Source organism: Hordeum vulgare, chromosome 2H (genome assembly GCF_904849725.1).
Source record: "Hordeum vulgare subsp. vulgare chromosome 2H, MorexV3_pseudomolecules_assembly, whole genome shotgun sequence".
Taxonomy (NCBI): domain Eukaryota; kingdom Viridiplantae; phylum Streptophyta; class Magnoliopsida; order Poales; family Poaceae; genus Hordeum; species Hordeum vulgare.
This window is the reverse complement of record NC_058519.1, coordinates 615,289,582-615,307,844: the sequence shown is the minus strand read 5'-3', so window position 1 is coordinate 615,307,844 and position 18,263 is coordinate 615,289,582. Positions and strand designations below refer to the sequence as shown.

The 18,263-nt window shown below is 44.5% G+C and overlaps 1 protein-coding gene and 2 long non-coding RNA genes across 3 annotated transcripts in view; 1 reads left to right on the top strand and 2 right to left on the bottom strand.

Moving 5' to 3' along the window:
• Positions 1-4,100: 4,100 nt before the first annotated feature.
• LOC123427851 (probable E3 ubiquitin-protein ligase ATL44) lies at positions 4,101-5,579 on the top strand. Its single transcript, XM_045111986.1, has one exon. The coding sequence runs from the start codon at positions 4,599-4,601 to the stop codon at positions 5,190-5,192; it is 594 nt and encodes a 197-aa protein (XP_044967921.1). The 5' UTR covers positions 4,101-4,598; the 3' UTR covers positions 5,193-5,579.
• A 4,261-nt stretch (positions 5,580-9,840) lies between these two features.
• On the bottom strand, positions 9,841-12,612 carry LOC123427852. The gene is made up of 2 exons (XR_006622439.1): positions 12,355-12,612; positions 9,841-10,188 (listed from the first exon to the last, which is right to left on the bottom strand). It is a non-coding gene; the product is annotated as an uncharacterized LOC123427852 (long non-coding RNA).
• Positions 12,613-12,941: 329 nt separating this feature from the next.
• LOC123427853 overlaps positions 12,942-18,263 on the bottom strand; it is a 43,030-nt gene continuing 37,708 nt past the window's right edge. Inside the window, exon 3 of the long non-coding RNA XR_006622440.1 lies at positions 12,942-13,037. This is a non-coding gene — a long non-coding RNA (uncharacterized LOC123427853). The remainder of the gene's footprint in view (positions 13,038-18,263) is intronic.

The window sequence follows — 18,263 nt, the reverse complement described above, 5'->3', positions numbered from 1 at the left end:
TCGACATAACGCACTTTCATAGCTCTAGTGCATCTCTTGCATGGCTATCCCTACTCCTCTCATTGATATCTATTGATGGGCATCTCCATAGCCCGTTGATATGCCAAGTTGATGCGAGACTTTCTTCTCCACTCTTACCCCTTTTAAACATACCACCATATTCTATTCCACCTATATGCTATGTCCATGGTTCACGCTCATGTATTGAGGGAGTAATAAAAAGCTGAAGCTCGTTAAAACATACGATCCAATTGCCTGGCTTAACACCGTGGTGCTTCATATTTGTATTTATGTGGTGAAGACGGAGCCATGCCATGCTAATATGAGAAAATGAATGGGGGAATAGATTCTTTAAGGATCGTATATTTTGAATATTAAATGATCATATTACTTACGTTCATGGATATTACTATGTTGATGTTTGTTAATTTGTCATTTCTCAATGATCACACCCGCAATAGTTTACATGTGGGGTAGCATGTCACATTTTTTTTATCATTTACCTACTCGAGGATGAGCAGGAATTAAGCTTGGGGATGCTGATACGTCTCTAACGTATCTATAATTTTTTATTGTTCCATGCTATAATATTATCATTCTAGACCACTTTCTGGGCATTTATTTGTTGATTCATATTTTTTAGCACTAACCTATTAAGCTAGTTCCAATTGCTAGTTGCCGTTTTCTACATGTTTTTGGCTTTTCAGGTTTTCATTACCAAACGGAGTTAAAATACTAGGAAACTTTTTGATAGATTTGTGTGGACCAAAAGAAGATTTGGAAACTTTGGAAGCAGGTCAGGGGACACATGGAGGCCCCACAAGCCAACAGGGCACGCCTAGGGGGTGGTCGTGCCTTGTTAGCTTGTGGGCCACCCCCTCGCCTCCCAACCTTGTTCTCTGGCTTATAAATTCTCATATATTTTCAAAACCCTCGGGGAGCTCCTGAAACACTTTTTTCGCCGCCGCAAGTCTTTGTTCCATCGTGTGCCCATCTGGAGCCCTATTCGATGCCCTGCCGAAGTGGGGGTCAATCATAGAGGACCTCTACATCAACCTTGCTGCTCACATGGTGATGTGTGAGTAGTCTACCATATATCTACGTGTCCATAGCTAGTATCTAGATGTCTCTCTCTCTATCTTCTTCAATACAAAGTTCATCGCATATTTGCGATGATCAATTCGATGTAATCACTTTGTACAATGTGATTGTTGGGATCCGATGAATTGTGGGTTTTTTTTCAAATTATTCATGGTACTAGATTTTAGTCTTGTCTGGATTATATGATTCTTACTTTCATGATTATTATAGCTTCATAAATCTCTCCGATCTATTGATTTGATTTGGCCAACTAGATTGATCTTTCTTAAGTGGGAGGTGTGCGTTATAGCGGGTTCATTGTGAGGGTGCTGCATATCTCAGTGAGAGAAAGGGACAAGAAACATCTTTGTATTGCTGCCACTAATGATTAATCGATTGGTTTCATTCATATTAACTGAATTTACTTTGTCTACATCATGTCATTGTTAATGTGATTGTTCTCCAAGCATTACTCTGTTTTACTTAATAATCTAGATGCATGTTGGATGGCGGTCGATGGGTGGGGTAATAGTAGTAGATGCATGCATGAGTTAGTCTACTTACTTATGGACGTGATGCGTATATACACATGATCATTACCGTGAATAAATATTACATAATTATGCAATTTTCTATCAGTTGTCCAAAAGTAATTTGTTTACCCATTGTATGCCTTCTTCAAGAGGGATGCCGCCAGAGAACACTATGCCCCCCGGTCTATTACTTATAAATTTGCAAACAATGTTATTTCCTCGTTGCCTTCTATTTTTTGTATTTACTTTTTATATTTAATATATCTAAACTATCTATCTACACTACTTATCTTCTTGTAAGTAACGAGTTCATGGGGCTTGACAACCTTCTTGTTTTTGTTGGGTGCAAGTGTTTGCTCTTTTGTGCGTAGGCACTGAAGACGGGAGTTGCATGATCCTCCTATTGATCCGATAACCTTGGTTCTCAATGAAGGAAATATTTATCTATACTGTACTGCATCGTTCGTTCCTCTTTACGGAAAAATCCGATGTGGATCACAAGTATCAACAATCACGTCGACAACATGGGTTTGGGCCTACCATCCCATTTTCTCCACGTCCCTGACAATGGAGGGGAGAATGATGTGGGAGGAGGCGACATGGTTGTGGGAGGCAGTAATTGTATTGCGAGAGTCAACATCGCCTTCGTCTGTCTACGCATGCCCGATGCTGGCAACGCCGACGCGTGCCTTCATCTCATGTGTGTTCCGAGGCGTGGCAAATCTGGAGCGATGCATCGTCCACATCGTCTTCATCCGTCAATGCATGCCCGGTGTTGGCAACACCGATGCGTGCTTTGTCCACGAAGTGTCCTCGCGGGCTTGGCAAACCCGATACGACGCGTCGTCAATTACGTCTTTTTCTCGACGCACAACTACTTCGACACCACTGCGCCCATGACTAACTTGGGGCCTCCTTGCGCCCCAGGCTCCACGTCGACTATCTCGACACCGGCCACCCCGACTCGACATTGACCATGACGTTCTTCGCACGACTACCTCGACCACGGCTACACTAGCCTACGCTTTTGGCTACCTCGACAACGGCACAAAGGGCCACCGCCTTCTTTGAGCAACCTAGGCAGTTTCCACTCCAACCACAACTTACGTGATGCATCGACTCTTACGATTGTGGGGAGATGACCGTCGGTTTACCTTTGTATTCTTCTTCAGTCTTATTGTCTGCGTCATTACCGATGTGATTGCGGGGGGTGTTGATTATAATGATTATTTGGAAGTATATGATAGGCTAGGATTTTTTCTACATTGACTTATACTTTAAGATGGTCATGTACTCTTATATATATATATACTAGCAAAAGGGCCCATGTGTTGCCACGTGAGAAAAAAAATACCACTGGTTTTTAATCTTTTTATAATCATTTTGATTTATTAAAATAATAAGCTAACTAACTAATGTAGTCAGTCCTATCCTATTTTGTTGAGAAATCAACCCGTCCATTGTTAATTTCACCATGATGAGAATTTGAGCGGGACAAGCAAAGCAAAACAAAGAGGCTACTTGAATTGATCAATGGACTGTTGTCTTATTTCACCCATGGGGTAGAGAATGTGGGATCAGATCACAAACTGAAGGTGGTGTTCCATTCTCTGTCTCTACAACGATACAATCTTACATTCAATACATTCATTCATCAGCAAACAAATCCCCACAAAATAAAATTTCTTACCGGTGCTTGGCACACGGTTGGAGGCATGGGGAGGGGATCTCACCACATGACGAGTTCCTGCCGGAGGAGGGGATACGATGAGGGGAGCAAGGGTTAGGCGCCTCTATCTAGCCATAAGGAGTTGTCGTTGCCGCGCCATAACCTCGGAGTTCCCCGTGTGAGCCATGGAGGCCCGCCTCCACCAGCAAGTACTTCACTCCGTCGCGCCTTATCCGCGCGCCGCCGCCGTTCTGCATCGAGCAGACGCATCATCCCCAGTCACTGTAGCTGTCGTGTTGATTTGATCCAGAAGCTGTGCTCGAGCGCCGAAACGGGGGCAACAAGCAGACAGAGGTACGATCGCGGAGGCGGGTGGGTTGAGATCGACAACAGTGGTGGTTGAGGTCGGCCGCGGCGACGAGTGGTGTGGCAGCGGCCTGGGCACAGGCCGGGATGGACCAGGGTCGACGCGATGCGCTCGAGCGCTGCAACCGGGGCAGTGAGCTGGGAGAGGTACGGCCGCGGAGGCGGGTGGGTTGAGATCGGCAGCGGTGGCGGTTGAGGTCGGCTACGGCGGCGAGTGGTGTGGCGGCGGCCTGGGCACAGGCCAGGGTGGCCCAGGATCGACGGAAGGAGGCGATGCGTACGGGTATAATTTTTGGAGCGAATCGTTTTTTCTTTTGCGTTGCAGATAAATGATGGAGCGCGGGTTGAATAACAAAAATTAAGGGGCTTTTTATAAAAATACCGCGGTGAGTTTTTCGACGGAAGCGATAGCCTCTTTATTATTAGGTAAAGATATATATATGTGCACACAAGGATCAAGCAATACAACCAACTATTTTTCATCAATCCCCTGTCTCTAACAAAGTTGATAAGAAACACGTTAGCATTTGATTTAAACCGAGCAACCCCGATGGGATACGTGGGACTGTTGCTTATAACACGAAGAAGAGTGCAGCAAAGCCATCGCCATCACCATGATGATCTTGCGCACACGGCAGTAGAGTACGTGCCACACACTTCCTCCGGCGCACCGGATTCCGGCGACGAGCGCCCGCCCACTGTCTCGGCCGACCACCCCCGGTTATCCTCCACGCCCGGAAACACCGCGCGGCTTTATCCGCACCCCGGACCCGGAGAAGGAAAGAAAAAAGCCACCAACGCCTCCTATAAAATCCTCCGGCCACTCGCTCCGAGCTACTCCCTCGCTAGCTTCCAGCACACACTTGTCACCTTCCTCCCCGCACCGCATCCAGCTACCAGCTACCCCCGCCTCGCTCCCACCCCACCACACCCGGACAGACACTACTGACATGACGACGCAGCTGCAGCAGCGGACGCCCATGGTGGCCAGGAGGCTCCTGCAGGCGGCGGCGGAGGGCGTGTCCACGCCGGGCGCCCGGATCATCGCCGACGACCGGGACATCGTCATCATCCTCGCCGCGCTGCTCTGCGCGCTCATCACCGTCCTCGGCATCGGCCTCGTCGCGCGCTGGTGCGCGTGCGGCGGCGCCGACGCCAGGGCGCGCGCCGCCGCCAACCGGGGCGTCAGGAAGTCGGTGCTCCGCGCCATCCCCACCGTCGCCTACGTCTCCGCCGACGCCGGGGCCGGCAGCGGCAAGGGTAAGGAGGAGGCCGCCGCGGCGCCCGAGTGCGCCATCTGCCTCGCCGAGTTCGAGGACGGCGAGGCCATGCGCGTGCTGCCCCAGTGCGGCCACGCCTTCCACGCCGCCTGCATCGACAAGTGGCTGCGCGGCCACTCCTCCTGCCCCTCCTGCCGCCGGATCCTCGCCGTCCAGCTGCCTTCCGGACAGCGCTGCCAGCGCTGCGGCGCGCGGCCCGACCCCGCCGCCGCGACCTGGAAGCCGCCGGCCCACTACGGCGAGATGCCGCCCTTCTTGCCGTAGCGGCCCGCGCGCGCCGGCTCCCTCCACAGATCTGGGCGGGAGCTACGTACATGCCGACCACCACCAGAGGAACCAACCAGTCGACAAGCCGTTTGGTTAAATGTCCCGTCTCCTTCTCATAATCACCTCCCTCTGTTTACATCATCAGCAGTTCTCCTCACCGCCGAGCTGCAAATGCATAGCATTTCTGAATTTAGGACCCTGGTTTGCAGCCCTGCAGGTGGCGATTAAGGTGTTGCCACCGCATCTTAGTAATCTTAGCAGCTTTGTACATTTGTAAATAGTAACTGTAATTGCTCCCAAGGAGTAATCAGCACCATCGATTAGGCTTATGCGAAACTGTGAATACCTTTCCTTTCCATGAATCCATATGGCTAATTGTCCAAATGTGTTGTTCTTGAGTAGATTTTCATGAATCCATTTGGCCAACTCTGCAAAATTGTGTTGTTCTTGAGTGGATCGATTCTATTGAGCTTTTTCCAGATGGTTGGGTGATGAATATCTGAAGCATGTAGGAGCATGTAGGCTTATGTGAAACTGTGAATACCTTTCCTTTCCATGAATCCATTTCGCCAATTCTGAAAAAAAAATATGTCCCTTGTTCTTGAGTGAATCGATTCGATTGCGCTTTTTTCCAGATGTCTATATCTGGGTGGTGATTATCTGAAGCATGTAGGAGCATCTGCATATGCATTGTACCTAGTATATTCCTCTAAGAAGCCTCTAAGAAATGCATCCCGCATGTTGTAGCTGCTGCTTAAGAGTGCACGATACTGCTTTGCTTATGTTCAAAAGTGCGCCTAGTGGATGATTAACAGGGAACGGATGGAAAGGGGGATGTCCGGATATATCAGGCAACAACCCCCTGTTGAGTACAAGTCACATGATAATCAGCTGTCGGATCGATGTGACAATGGATCATAACAAACAGCTATGCGCTTAAAAGGCCAGTATGTGATGGTTGAGAAGACACTTTTTTTCTCCTTAGCCTCCACTTACATGTTACATCGTCTAAAGATTGACGGTTAAACATGCTACACGTTTGGTATCGCTTTAACTTAATGTTATGTTCTTCAGCAGTTAATATTTGCACGCCTATAAGATTTTGTGGCGACTAGGGGAAGCCAAAATATCATCTTTGGACTAGGATTCTAGGAATTGGCATGCTCCCTTCCTTGTTGCGCCCTCTCTCTTTCAAGACATCAATCATCTACTGGTGGCTTTGCTTGGAGAAGGAAACATTCTGTTGGTCATGCCCCAGTGCTTTGTGGTCTTCATTTATGATTTGATGGCATTCTGGAGTTTTATTTTAGGAAGAATTCTATTGTTCTTCCAACCTTTGCAAGAAAGTTTAAGAACCCGGGTGTTTTAATTAGAAGAAGAGGTCTAAGTAGAGTCATCGTTACCTAGTCGACATTATCGATTATCAGATGAAAACGGATTTGCCAATAAACACTTGCATCATGCTTGCTCTATCCATCCATCTTCTGAATGGTTTTAACTTTCGTCGGCGGCCCTTCCTCCGCCGATTATCTTCATATCCATAGCCAATGGTCATTTTGGATATGGACACGGTTTTAACTTTGACCATTCCTTTTATTGTAAATATGTTATCAAGTACTGTCGTTCTGGATATGGAGGCTCGGGTGCTAGACTGTCAGATTATTATGATTGGGATCTTGGATTGGGCAGGACTGTTTCTGTGATACATGCTCCGTTTGTAGTGGGATACTGTAATGAAAAAACCCATCAAAATACTATCGTACACATGGCAAGATCTAGGCTATCATCAGTCGTAGTTTATAATTCTTGCCAGATCCTGAGATACCATGATACGGATTGCAACACGGATAAAGCTGTGCACTCTATACTTAAGAGTTAAGATACACTGATCAGCCCTTGAGTGGCTTGATGCAATTTTAGCAGTGGAAAGAGCAAAGTGCATCCAGCCAGGTAGGTAGGTGGGTAGGCAGGCAGGCCAGAAGGCAAAAGATACATACACGCACGACAGTGATATTTTGCAAGACAAAACTGAGTCTGATCTATGCAAAAGTGTGATGAACAACTCTAGTTTAATCCGGGTGGATAAGGTAAGTCGTTTTCTTTCCCTTTTTCTTTTGGCCACAGATAAGATAAGAGTTGGCGTCTTCTCTTATTCCGTTATTCGTCGGTAGCTCCGGGAATATGTAATCGTATGTTGGGACTTGGGAGTGAAATACAGTTTTTGCTGGGAGATTGGCAGGAGTAGGTGCTTGTTGTTAAACATTCACGATTTGTTTAATCGGGGTCAAAGATGGATTGTCTGTTCTGACCCAGTAAAGAAGAGCGAAACTATCGGAGCAACTTGACCCTTAAGGCATCTACACCCAAACTCCTCAAATGTTTTTCATTCGGTCGGCAGCTGTCCGATCACTGTTCGATCATAAAAATTCAATTCAAACGGATTTTTTAAGCCGGTCTTAAATGCTTGGGCTGACCGGCATCCCATTTTCAGCCAAAATATATGATGGATATGGGAGCCTGGATGCGTCCGCCACATCGGACCTACCATACCTTAAATTACACCAAATCCCCCAAACCCTTTCCCCTCCTCCCGCCGCTCGCCAACATTTCTCGCGCCTGATCCCTCGCCGTCTGACACCCTTGCTCTCCATCCTCACCACATGTCTCGATCCATCGCCATGATGTCTTTCACCCCGTTCCCGACCGCCACGACGAAGACGCGGTATGTCTCTTATTGTATGAATTTAAGAGTTCGAATAGGATGCGCGAAACGAAATGTAAGGAGTCATGTTGGGTCGGAGTATTGTATAGATGCTCTTACGCTACAGTGACGGATACTACACACAACCATAGTTCGCGAGAGGCAGATTCAGAGAGCCATTCTTTTGTGACCCCACAAAGCCACACACATGTGCAGTGGCTTTAAACTTTGTTTAACCAACCCACCAACAATAGCTCTGTCTTTATCCAATTAATTAAGGGAAAATCCGGTCCAAAGCAGACACAAAGGCTCCAAGGCCCCCATCCAACGACAAAACGACGAGCACCAAACAGACGCTCCAACAAACACACCAAACACAAACAATGAAGCCGAAAAGAGCACCAAATCATCCAAAGCCAGGAAAGGACCAGACACTATCAGGTTGTTAGGGTTTGGATCTTGTGCACAACTTTTTGTGATATGATCCGCTCAAAGCTAATACTATTGTAAACGTTGCAACAAGCAGGATCTTGGCTCTCAGCAGTACTCTATGATTCTTCGCAGGTAAGGAATATATTAGCAGCATGATACGGAAGTTGTGCACTTTGTACTTCCTTTATAGACTAATATAAAAATATTTAAATTATTTAAGTAGTGTTCTAAATGCTTTTATATTAGTTTACGAAGGGAGTATTTCCGTGAGCTGTTCGCAAAAAAGAGTGCGTGCAGCAGTTTACAATAGATGCGCACATGGGAATTGCAAGTTTATATATATTATTATTTTTGAGAAGGAGGAATTGCAAGTTTATATGGTAGCAGCAGTTTAAAAGAGCAAAGCGCATCCAGCCAGGTAGGCAGAAAGGGCGAAAGATACACGCAAGAAAGTAAAACTTTTGCGAGGGCACTCGTGAGTCATGGTAACCTGAACCTCATCCATCCTAAATTAAAGTTGATCAGCAGCTCTATTTTAACCGGACAAGATAAGATAAGAGGTGGCCTCTTCTTTTATCCGTAGGTAGCTACGGGAATCTAGAATCGTGTGTTGGGCCAGTAAAAGGAATTCTTCGCCATGGATATTGTGGATACGTGGTTGTTGTTGAAGAATTATTACTAGCTGCGGGGGGTCGAAAATTGGATCGTCTACTCCTGATTGGACGAAAGAACGGCGAAGCAATTGTATTCCAACACCGTTGGATCTATGGATATCTTAAAAATATAACTCAAAGCACTAACTTAGTTGTAGCTGAGATCGAACGATCCATCTTGTGGAGTGCTAGATGGATCCCGGTATGATCTTATAGTTAGATACGATAATTCCCATGGCCTCAAAAGCGCATTGGGACTAAGATTGATGCATGCACTCTTTTCTTTATCCGTTGATGAGCTACTCCATGATAAAATGGCATGCACATGCCACTCTGTGTTCTGGCTTCCCAACAAAGCTGGTGCCGATCGAATCATCACCCCTGCCTGACTGGCTCGGTGACCAAGACCAGGACCAGCAGTGCAATGCAAGCGGCATTGACCGATGACTTGGACCTTACGGGCAAAACGATCGAAGATTTCAATAGCAACATGCTGCGGCCAACAGAACCGGGCAAACAGGACCATAATAGCAGCGGGGCGGTGAACTTAAGCAACAAATGTAAAACTTAAGGAACAAATGTAAGTGGGTGACAGATTCTTGGAGGTATGTCATTTCGTCCGTAAAGGATCATACTCTTTGAAAACGGCTGACTACTGAGTACATCCCTCCTTAATAATAATAAAGCAAATTGGGTTTCTAGTCGTCCGTCGTGGCATTTTTATGAAAACATCCCTGTCGTTTCGGATAATTAATCCGCAGTCCTGTTTTAAGTGGATACTTTAAGAAAACGTTTCGTTCTTACACAAAACCCCCTGTAGTTTTGCCTACTCAACCCGCGATCCTTTTTCACCTGAATCTGGATACAACTACTCAAATCCTATTTAGATTCCTACATAGGTCCAAAACCTACTTAGTAGCAGGCACAGTTGGTGCTACAGATAATTTGCCACTCAAGCGTGTCCGTGTACGAATCAGATTATACTGTACAACGACTCCAAGTCCTATTTAGATTCCTACAGAAGTCCAAAACCTACTTAGGGACAGCCACGGTTGGTTCTACAAATACTATCTCCAGGTGATTGTTATCTTACACAATCCCAAGCCTTTGGTTCAATCAACATCTCAATCTCACACGTCGCCCTGTAGTACCTGCCTTCGTCAAGCCAGCTTTACAACAGGTATTCTTGGGCTAGCACACCATGGTCCTGCCCATGTTCAAATTTGCCAGTTAATAGACCAATATATCCCTCCAGTAGCATATCCGTGAGTCCTTCCAGCTGAGACCATAGATTTGTTGGAATTATGCCCTAGAGGCAATAATAAATATAGTTATTACTATAATTCCTGTATCAAGATAATCGTTTATTATCCATGCTATAATTGTATTGAATGAAGACTCATTTACATGTGTGGATGCATAGACAAAACACTGTCCCTAGCAAGCCTCTAGTTGGCTAGCCAGTTGATCAAAGATAGTCAGTGTCTTTTGATTATGAACAAGGTGTTGTTGCTTGATAACTGGATCACGTCATTAGGAGAATCACGTGATGGACTAGACCCAAACTAATAGACGTAGCATGTTGATCGTGTCATTTTGTTGCTACTGTTTTCTGCGTGTCAAGTATTTGTTCCTATGACCATGAGATCATATAACTCACTAACACCGGAGGAATACTTTGTGTGTATCAAACGTCGCAACGTAACTGGGTGACTATAAAGATGCTCTACAGGTATCTCCAAAGGTGTTCGTTGAGTTAGTATGGATCGAGACTGGGATTTGTCACTCCGTGTGACGAAGAGGTATCTCGGGGCCCACTCGGTAATACAACATCACACACAAGCCTTGCAAGCAATGTGACTTAGTGTAAGTTGCGGGATCTTGTATTACAGAACGAGTAAAGAGACTTGCCGGTAAACGAGATTGAAATAGGTATGCGGATACTGACGATCGAATCTCGGGCAAGTAACATACCGAAGGACAATGGGAATGACATACGGGATTATATGAATCCTTGGCACTGAGGTTCAAACGATAAGATCTTCGTAGAATATGTAGGATCCAATATGGGCATCCAGGTCCCGCTATTGGATATTGACCGAGGAGTCTCTCGGGTCATGTCTACATAGTTCTCGAACCCGCAGGGTCTGCACACTTAAGGTTCGACGTTGTTTTATGCGTATTTGAGTTATATGGTTGGTTACCGAATGTTGTTCGGAGTCCCGGATGAGATCACGGACGTCACGAGGGTTTCCGCAATGGTCCAGAAACGAAGATTGATATATAGGATGACCTCATTTGATTACCGGAAGGTTTTTGGAGTTACCGGGAATGTACTGGGAATGACGAATGGGTTCCGGGAGTTCACCGGGGGGGGGGGGCAACCCACCCCGGAGAAGCCCATAGGCCTTGGGAGTGGCACACCAGCCCTTAGTGGGCTGGTGGGACAGCCCAAGAAGGCCCTATGCACCATAGGAAGAAAATCAAAGAGAAAAGAAAAAAAAGGAGGAGGTGGGAAAGGGAAGAAGGACTCCACCTTCCAAACCAAGTTGGATTCGGTTTGGAAGGGGAGACCTTCCCCCTTGGCTCGGCCGAAACCCTTATGGGTCCTTGGACCCCAAGGCAAGGCTCCCCCTCTTCCCCCTATATATACGGAGGTTTTAGGGCTGATTTGAGACGACTTTTCCACGGCAGCCCGACCACATACCTCCACAGTTTTTCCTCTAGATCGCGTTTCTGCGGAGCTCGGGCGGAGCCCTGCTGAGACAAGATCATCACCAACCTCCGGAGCACCGTCACGCTGCCGGAGAACTCTTCTACCTCTCCGTCTCTCTTGCTAGATCAAGAAGGCCGAGATCATCGTCGAGCTGTACGTGTGCTGAACGCGGAGGTGCCGTCCGTTCGGCACTAGATCGTGGGACTGATCGCGGGACGGTTCGCGGGGCGGATCGAGGGACGTGAGGACGTTCCACTACATCAACCGTGTTCACTAACGCTTCTGCTGTACGGTCTACAAGGGTACGTAGATCACACATCCCCTCTCGTAGATGGACATCACCATGATAGGTCTTCGTGCGTGTAGGAATTTTTTTGTTTCCCATGCGACGTTCCCCAACAAGATTAGATTTCATTGGCATGCTTGCAGATCCTGATTCTCTCAAAAGCTCCATCACAGTTGATGCCAGACTCCTGAAGCAACACAGAATCATGAAATAAATAAACTTTGGCATGCATTGTTTAAAACCTTAGGAATCGATCTATTTGCTGGCTAGCTTTGGTTGTTCTCAAGGAAATAAAGAGACATGATGAACTTGCAAATTATAAAAATGCAAGAAGAACATTAAGAAAATAGTGGCGTAGAGTTAGACCAAACCTGATATTTTTGCTTCTATAATTTGCTTTGCAAGGTCATACAGGGATCCAAGAAGTTCATCTCTCCGTTCACAGTATTCTTGGGCTAGCACACCATGGTCCTACCCACGTTCAAATTTGGCAGTTAATAGACCAACAGCACGAGACGACAGATGACATACCTGCAAATCCTGATTCTCTCAAAAGCTCCATCACAGATGATGCGAGACTCCTGAACCAACACAAAATCATGAAATAAATAAACTTTGGCATGCATTGTTCAAACCTGAGAAATCCATCTATTTGTTGGCTAGCTTTGGTTTTCGAATAGCACTGATACTGCTTAATCGTTGTTGCTGGTGCCACCTGAGATGTTGTGCAAAGAACATAAATAAAGACCTTGAAATATAAGAAATGTTCACTGCTTAAATGATCAAAACAGTGAACTTGCACATATAACATGATAATTTTCAATGGACCTTGTAGGGACCAAAACAACACCGAGAACACCATATTTATCATGCTCGCCATGCTTTTGTTTAGTTAATTCATAGTTGAAATTGTCAATCAAAGTGGCCATTAGTTACCTTAGAAGCTTGGCAGCATCTTATGGACCAGGATTTGTAGCGTCTATTTTCCTCTTTCCATCAACAGAACCTGGAGGTTTCCACCATTCTTTGCAGGAAAGATTGTCTTTCCCATAGACTAAATGCTCCGTGGTTTGCAATCAGTGAAATTGTAGACACTTATATTCAATACTTTATATTGTTTTTCAGTCCATTTTGCTTGTTTAAGTATATATAACTTCATGGCATCCAATTTTACTTTAACATGCAATGCACTCAAAACAAAATATCATGTATGGCATTAGAAATATTTCTTTCTCTCATGCAGGAAAAAACTTGGGCCATAACATAAAATCATGGATACTAAGGAAAAAAGAAGAAAGAGAGAAAGAGAGCGGTATCAACAAATGACGAATGAAGAAAAATAGGAGAAACTCAAAAAACGCCGTGAAGCCTATCAACAAAAGAAAGATTCAAGAAAGACAACAGAACAGAAGGTAGCAAAAAGCGCACAAGAAAAACAAAGATATGAAAATATGAAACCAGAAAAGAAGAAAGCAAGAATGAAACAAATAGTAGCTCGCCGTCAAATGAAACGGGACACACCATCCAAAGACTCAATAGCAATGGAGAATCCTGAATAAGTCGCAACTGAACAGGACGTCATCACTTCTACATTTACTTCTAAATACAGGGATCATGTGGCAGCAGGAAAAAGGCAAGCGTTGCTACACCGTCGTAATGAAGAATTCACAAAAAGACGGAAACAAACTATTTCCATATCTTCAAAAGAAGATGCTTCAATGACGGGAAACTGCAATGAAAACAACCAAACTCTAGAGCAGCCACAAGTCATGATTTATGGTAATAATCCCAATTAATACTCACATTCCAAGTCAATACAAATATGTCTATACAACTAACCATCTATTCTGGACAGACATCCCCTCCCCAATGTTTCCAAACATAAGAGAAACACATGCACGAATAGAAGTGGATTTATGGCCAAACATACCCTCCTCCAACATGCTTGCAACAATCAAAGATGTGGAAGCACGAATACAATCATTATGCAAGTGTAAGTTCTTAAATTACATATAAATATTTTTAAATAATAACATTTAATAAATGATGATAAATTATTAAATAGGTGATGATGGAATCATATATGAGCAAGAAGCAAGTATTATGGAAATAGATGCCGCGGTAAAATCAATCTACAACGACGATCTCGGTAATGTTATCAATTACATACTCCATGTTATTAGGCAATACAAACAAAATATATAATCAAAAATTACAACACAGGTAATGATGGAGTCATATTTGAAGAAGACACGGACGAAGATGAATACGTGTTCACCGGTGAAGGTATGCTTTAAACAATTATTACTATAAATTTGCACAATTATAATAGTACTTACTAAATTTTATATGTTGCATATCAAACCAGAGTGGGATGGAGAAGTGGACATTGAAATCATAGATGATGAGGAAAGTCTCAACCCTGATCCATATGATTTCGTCTACAACAACATACCAACAAGCACAAACGTTCTCGAAAAAGAAGAAGATTGCGGATTCTGCTATGCAACCAAATTCAAGTATGAAACTAAGGGTTTATGTTGTAGAAAAGAACAGATAAGACTAGCCAATCCCAATATACCACCTGAACTAATGAGACTTTGGACAAGCAATGAGTCTGATGCACGGCATTTTCGGCAAAATATAAGATTTTTTAATGGGCACTTCTCATTTACAACTTTATATTGTCAACTTGAAAAAGACACGACTGACATGCGAACGGCTGGTATTTACACCTTTCGAGCACATGGTCAAATATATCACAACATACACTCATTTGGTAATAGTCGCTCGGATCCAGAGCATCTACAACTATACTTCTACGATGATGATCCAAGCTTAGAGCATCGATACCGCCGTTGTCGTGACGAAATGTACGAGCAAGACAAGCATATGATTGGAATAATAACAAACATCCTACGCGATAACCCGTACTCTCAACAGTTTAGGAGTTTGGGACAAGCCAAAAACCTTGAGGACTACAGACTCGTCTTAAACCTTGACCAAAGATTGGACCAAAGAACATACAATGAGCCAATCAATTCGGAGGTAGCTGCAGTGTGGATTGAAGGAAATGAAAGAAAAGATACTTATGACAGAAATGTAATATTACATGGGAACAATAACGAAAAAGAGCACATTCGGTCATATTACGGGTGCTATGATCCGTTATCGTACCCTCTATTCTTTCCAAGAGCTGAACTGGGTTGGCATAGGAAAATCCCAAAGAGGGAAACACGAGACGAAGATATTGGTGCTGATAATATCAGTAATGACAATGATCCAGGTAAGAAATTCATATACTATTATATTAAAAATTCAATTTTCATACAATATTAACTACTCAACTAACTTTTTATATTGCAATGTTTGCACAGACTCAATCAGTGGCCTATGGGTAACCATGAGAGAATACTACTGCTATAAATTTCATACATGACCAGGCATATTCAACCCAATTTTACACGGCTGACGGCTTTTTCTGCAGTTTGTTGTAGACACATATATCAAGATTGAAAGCTCTAGACTTGACTACATCTGCCATAATCAAAAGAAAATAAGAGCGGATCTACACCAAGGCCTTCTAGACAGCATTCAAGTTGGACAACACAATGCAGATGCAGTCGGAAAACAGAGAATTCTAGTCTCATCATTTATTGGAGGGCCACGAGACAAACTTCGTCGGTATCTAGATGCTATGGCATTGGTTAGAAAATATGGAAAGCCAGACGTATTCCTAACAATGACCTGCAACCCAACTGGGAGGAGATCACAAGTGAACTAGAGAATGGACAAACACCACAAGATCGTCCAGACATTGTCGTTCGTGTTTTTAGAGAAAAATTACAAGAAATGAAGAAGCAACTATTTGAAAAGTCAATTCTTGGAAAAGTTCAAGCATATACATATGTAGTAGAATTCCAAAAGAGGGGATTACTGCATGCTCACTTTTTGCTTATCATGACTGGAAAATACAAATACACATGTCCGGAGCAGTATGACAGAATCATCTCTGCCGAGCTCCCTAACAAGCACAAGTACCTAGAGCTATACAAAATGGTGATCAAACATATGATGCATGGTCCTTGTGGTGCATTGAATAAACTTTGTCCATGCACAAAAAATCGTCCATCATGCAAGAACAATTATCCAAGGCCATTCAACGAAACCACAATTCAAGGCAAGGACTCCTACCCAATATATAGGAGACGCAATGACGGGAGGTCTGTAATGGTCCGAAAATGCACACTGGATAACAGGTGGGTGGTTCCTTACAATCCCTATCTTTTAAGTATGTTCAACTGTCACATAAATGTTGAGATATGCTCAAGCATTAAAGCCGTTAAGTACCTCTTCAAGTACATCTACAAGGGTCATGACTGAGCTTCTGTATCTATAACTGACAATACAAACGAAGTCGAAATCGACGAGATTAAGCAATATAGAGACGCGCGGTGGGTGACACCTCCTGAAGCATTGTGGAGAATATATGGCTTCGAACTAAGCAAAATGCACCCACCAGTCCTGCAACTTCAGCTACATCTCCCAAACATGCACATGGTTTCATATCATAGCATGGAAAAAATAAAGAATGTTATCGACTGTGAAGGCACGGAAAGATCAATGTTGACTGCATACTTTGAAGCAAACGGCTTATATGAGAATGCACGAGGCATACTTGTAACGACCAAGATGCGGTCCTTTCCGATCTGGGGGTCGAGGCCCCCGAATAGGAAAGAAGCGCATCTAAGCATTTCGCAAGCAAGTAACATAGCACTAAATAATAATACAAGTAGACAATTTGGGATTCAACTGTCTTCTTATTAATAACTCAGAGTACAACACAGATACAATCAAGGTAGTTCCTCTACGGACTACAAAACATGGAAAATGCTATGCTACCCTGCTGCAGGCCCACGATCACGACCACGCCTCAGTCCTCGGGATAGTTCAGGTAGAGGCGGTCTGTCTCCTCGTCGTACTGCCACGCCAGCTGGGTGACGTCGGGATCATCTGTCTCTGGGATACCTGTACCTGCTGGGAGTTTCGGAGGAATCCGTGAGCCACGGGGACTCAGCAATCTAAGACCTTGGTGCCAGAACTAGTCATGCTATTGGGTAAGGTAAGGATAAAGTGTATCAGGCTGCTGCATCCTACGTTTGATCAAGTGACTAACTTACGCAAGAGCGAAGTGAAGGTGGTCTACGCTAACGGTCGGGATTACTTGATCAGTAAGTGATCCTGAACACCTACCTACGGCATTCATAACCCCACCGTGTTCCCGATCGAAGAGAGATCTTCGAGGGACAGTCACGGTTACGCACACAGTTGGCAGTTTTATTAGTTTATGTTTAAGTTCTCTAATACCGGATGTTAACAAAATATTCCAAGTTACCACATAACCGCGGACACGGGTTTCCGAAAGATTAAACCCTGCAGGGGTGCTCCAACTAGTCCATCACAAACGAACACAGGCCGCAAAGGCATCCTCTATCACGAATCTCGTGATCTCGTCGGATTCCTTAGAGGAAAACCTCAATTCTGGGGGAAACCAAAGCTTCACTGGGATTCCTATACGCAAGATATACCGCTAAGGTAAGACAAGGCTAGCAGGACCTTCCGACGTGTCGACGACCCTGATAAGAGCCGCGTATCTCAGTCTCAGGACACGACGGATGAGCGACGTGTACAGTGGCCTGATAGAAATCTCTCAAGTTGCCCTGAGTTGGCCCCGCAGAGTGCTCTAATTTGGACCAACACTCATGAGGAGCACTGGCCCGGGTTGTTGATTAAGGATCCTCGGGGTAGCTACTCCCTATGCAGATTATTATTAAGTTATTAGCAAATTAACACCAATGTTGGGTCCTGTCGGACAAGCCTTAACACTACGCGATTTATCAAGGGGGTCCCCATAACAACCCCGAACGTGTTAGGAGCGATCATTATGGAATCAAACACCGGTAACCGGTAACTAAGGCGGCATTAACGGAACAAAGCACCCGACAAAAGGCTAGGCCTCCTGTCATTTACCAAGTATATAGGTGCATTAAATGAATAACAGAATTTAATATCATGATATCAAGCTCATGTCATCACATGAGCCAAAACACCTGCAACTAGAAACGCTAACATTAGTAGCTGAGCAAGCCTACCTAGCCATACAAGTTTGCTAGGAAAGAGTACGGTGTTTGGGCTCATGGCATATGAAGAGGCAATTTAATTTCAGTGGTAGGCAGCGAGCAATATGACATGGAAATGAACTAACATAACAAGTCTAGAG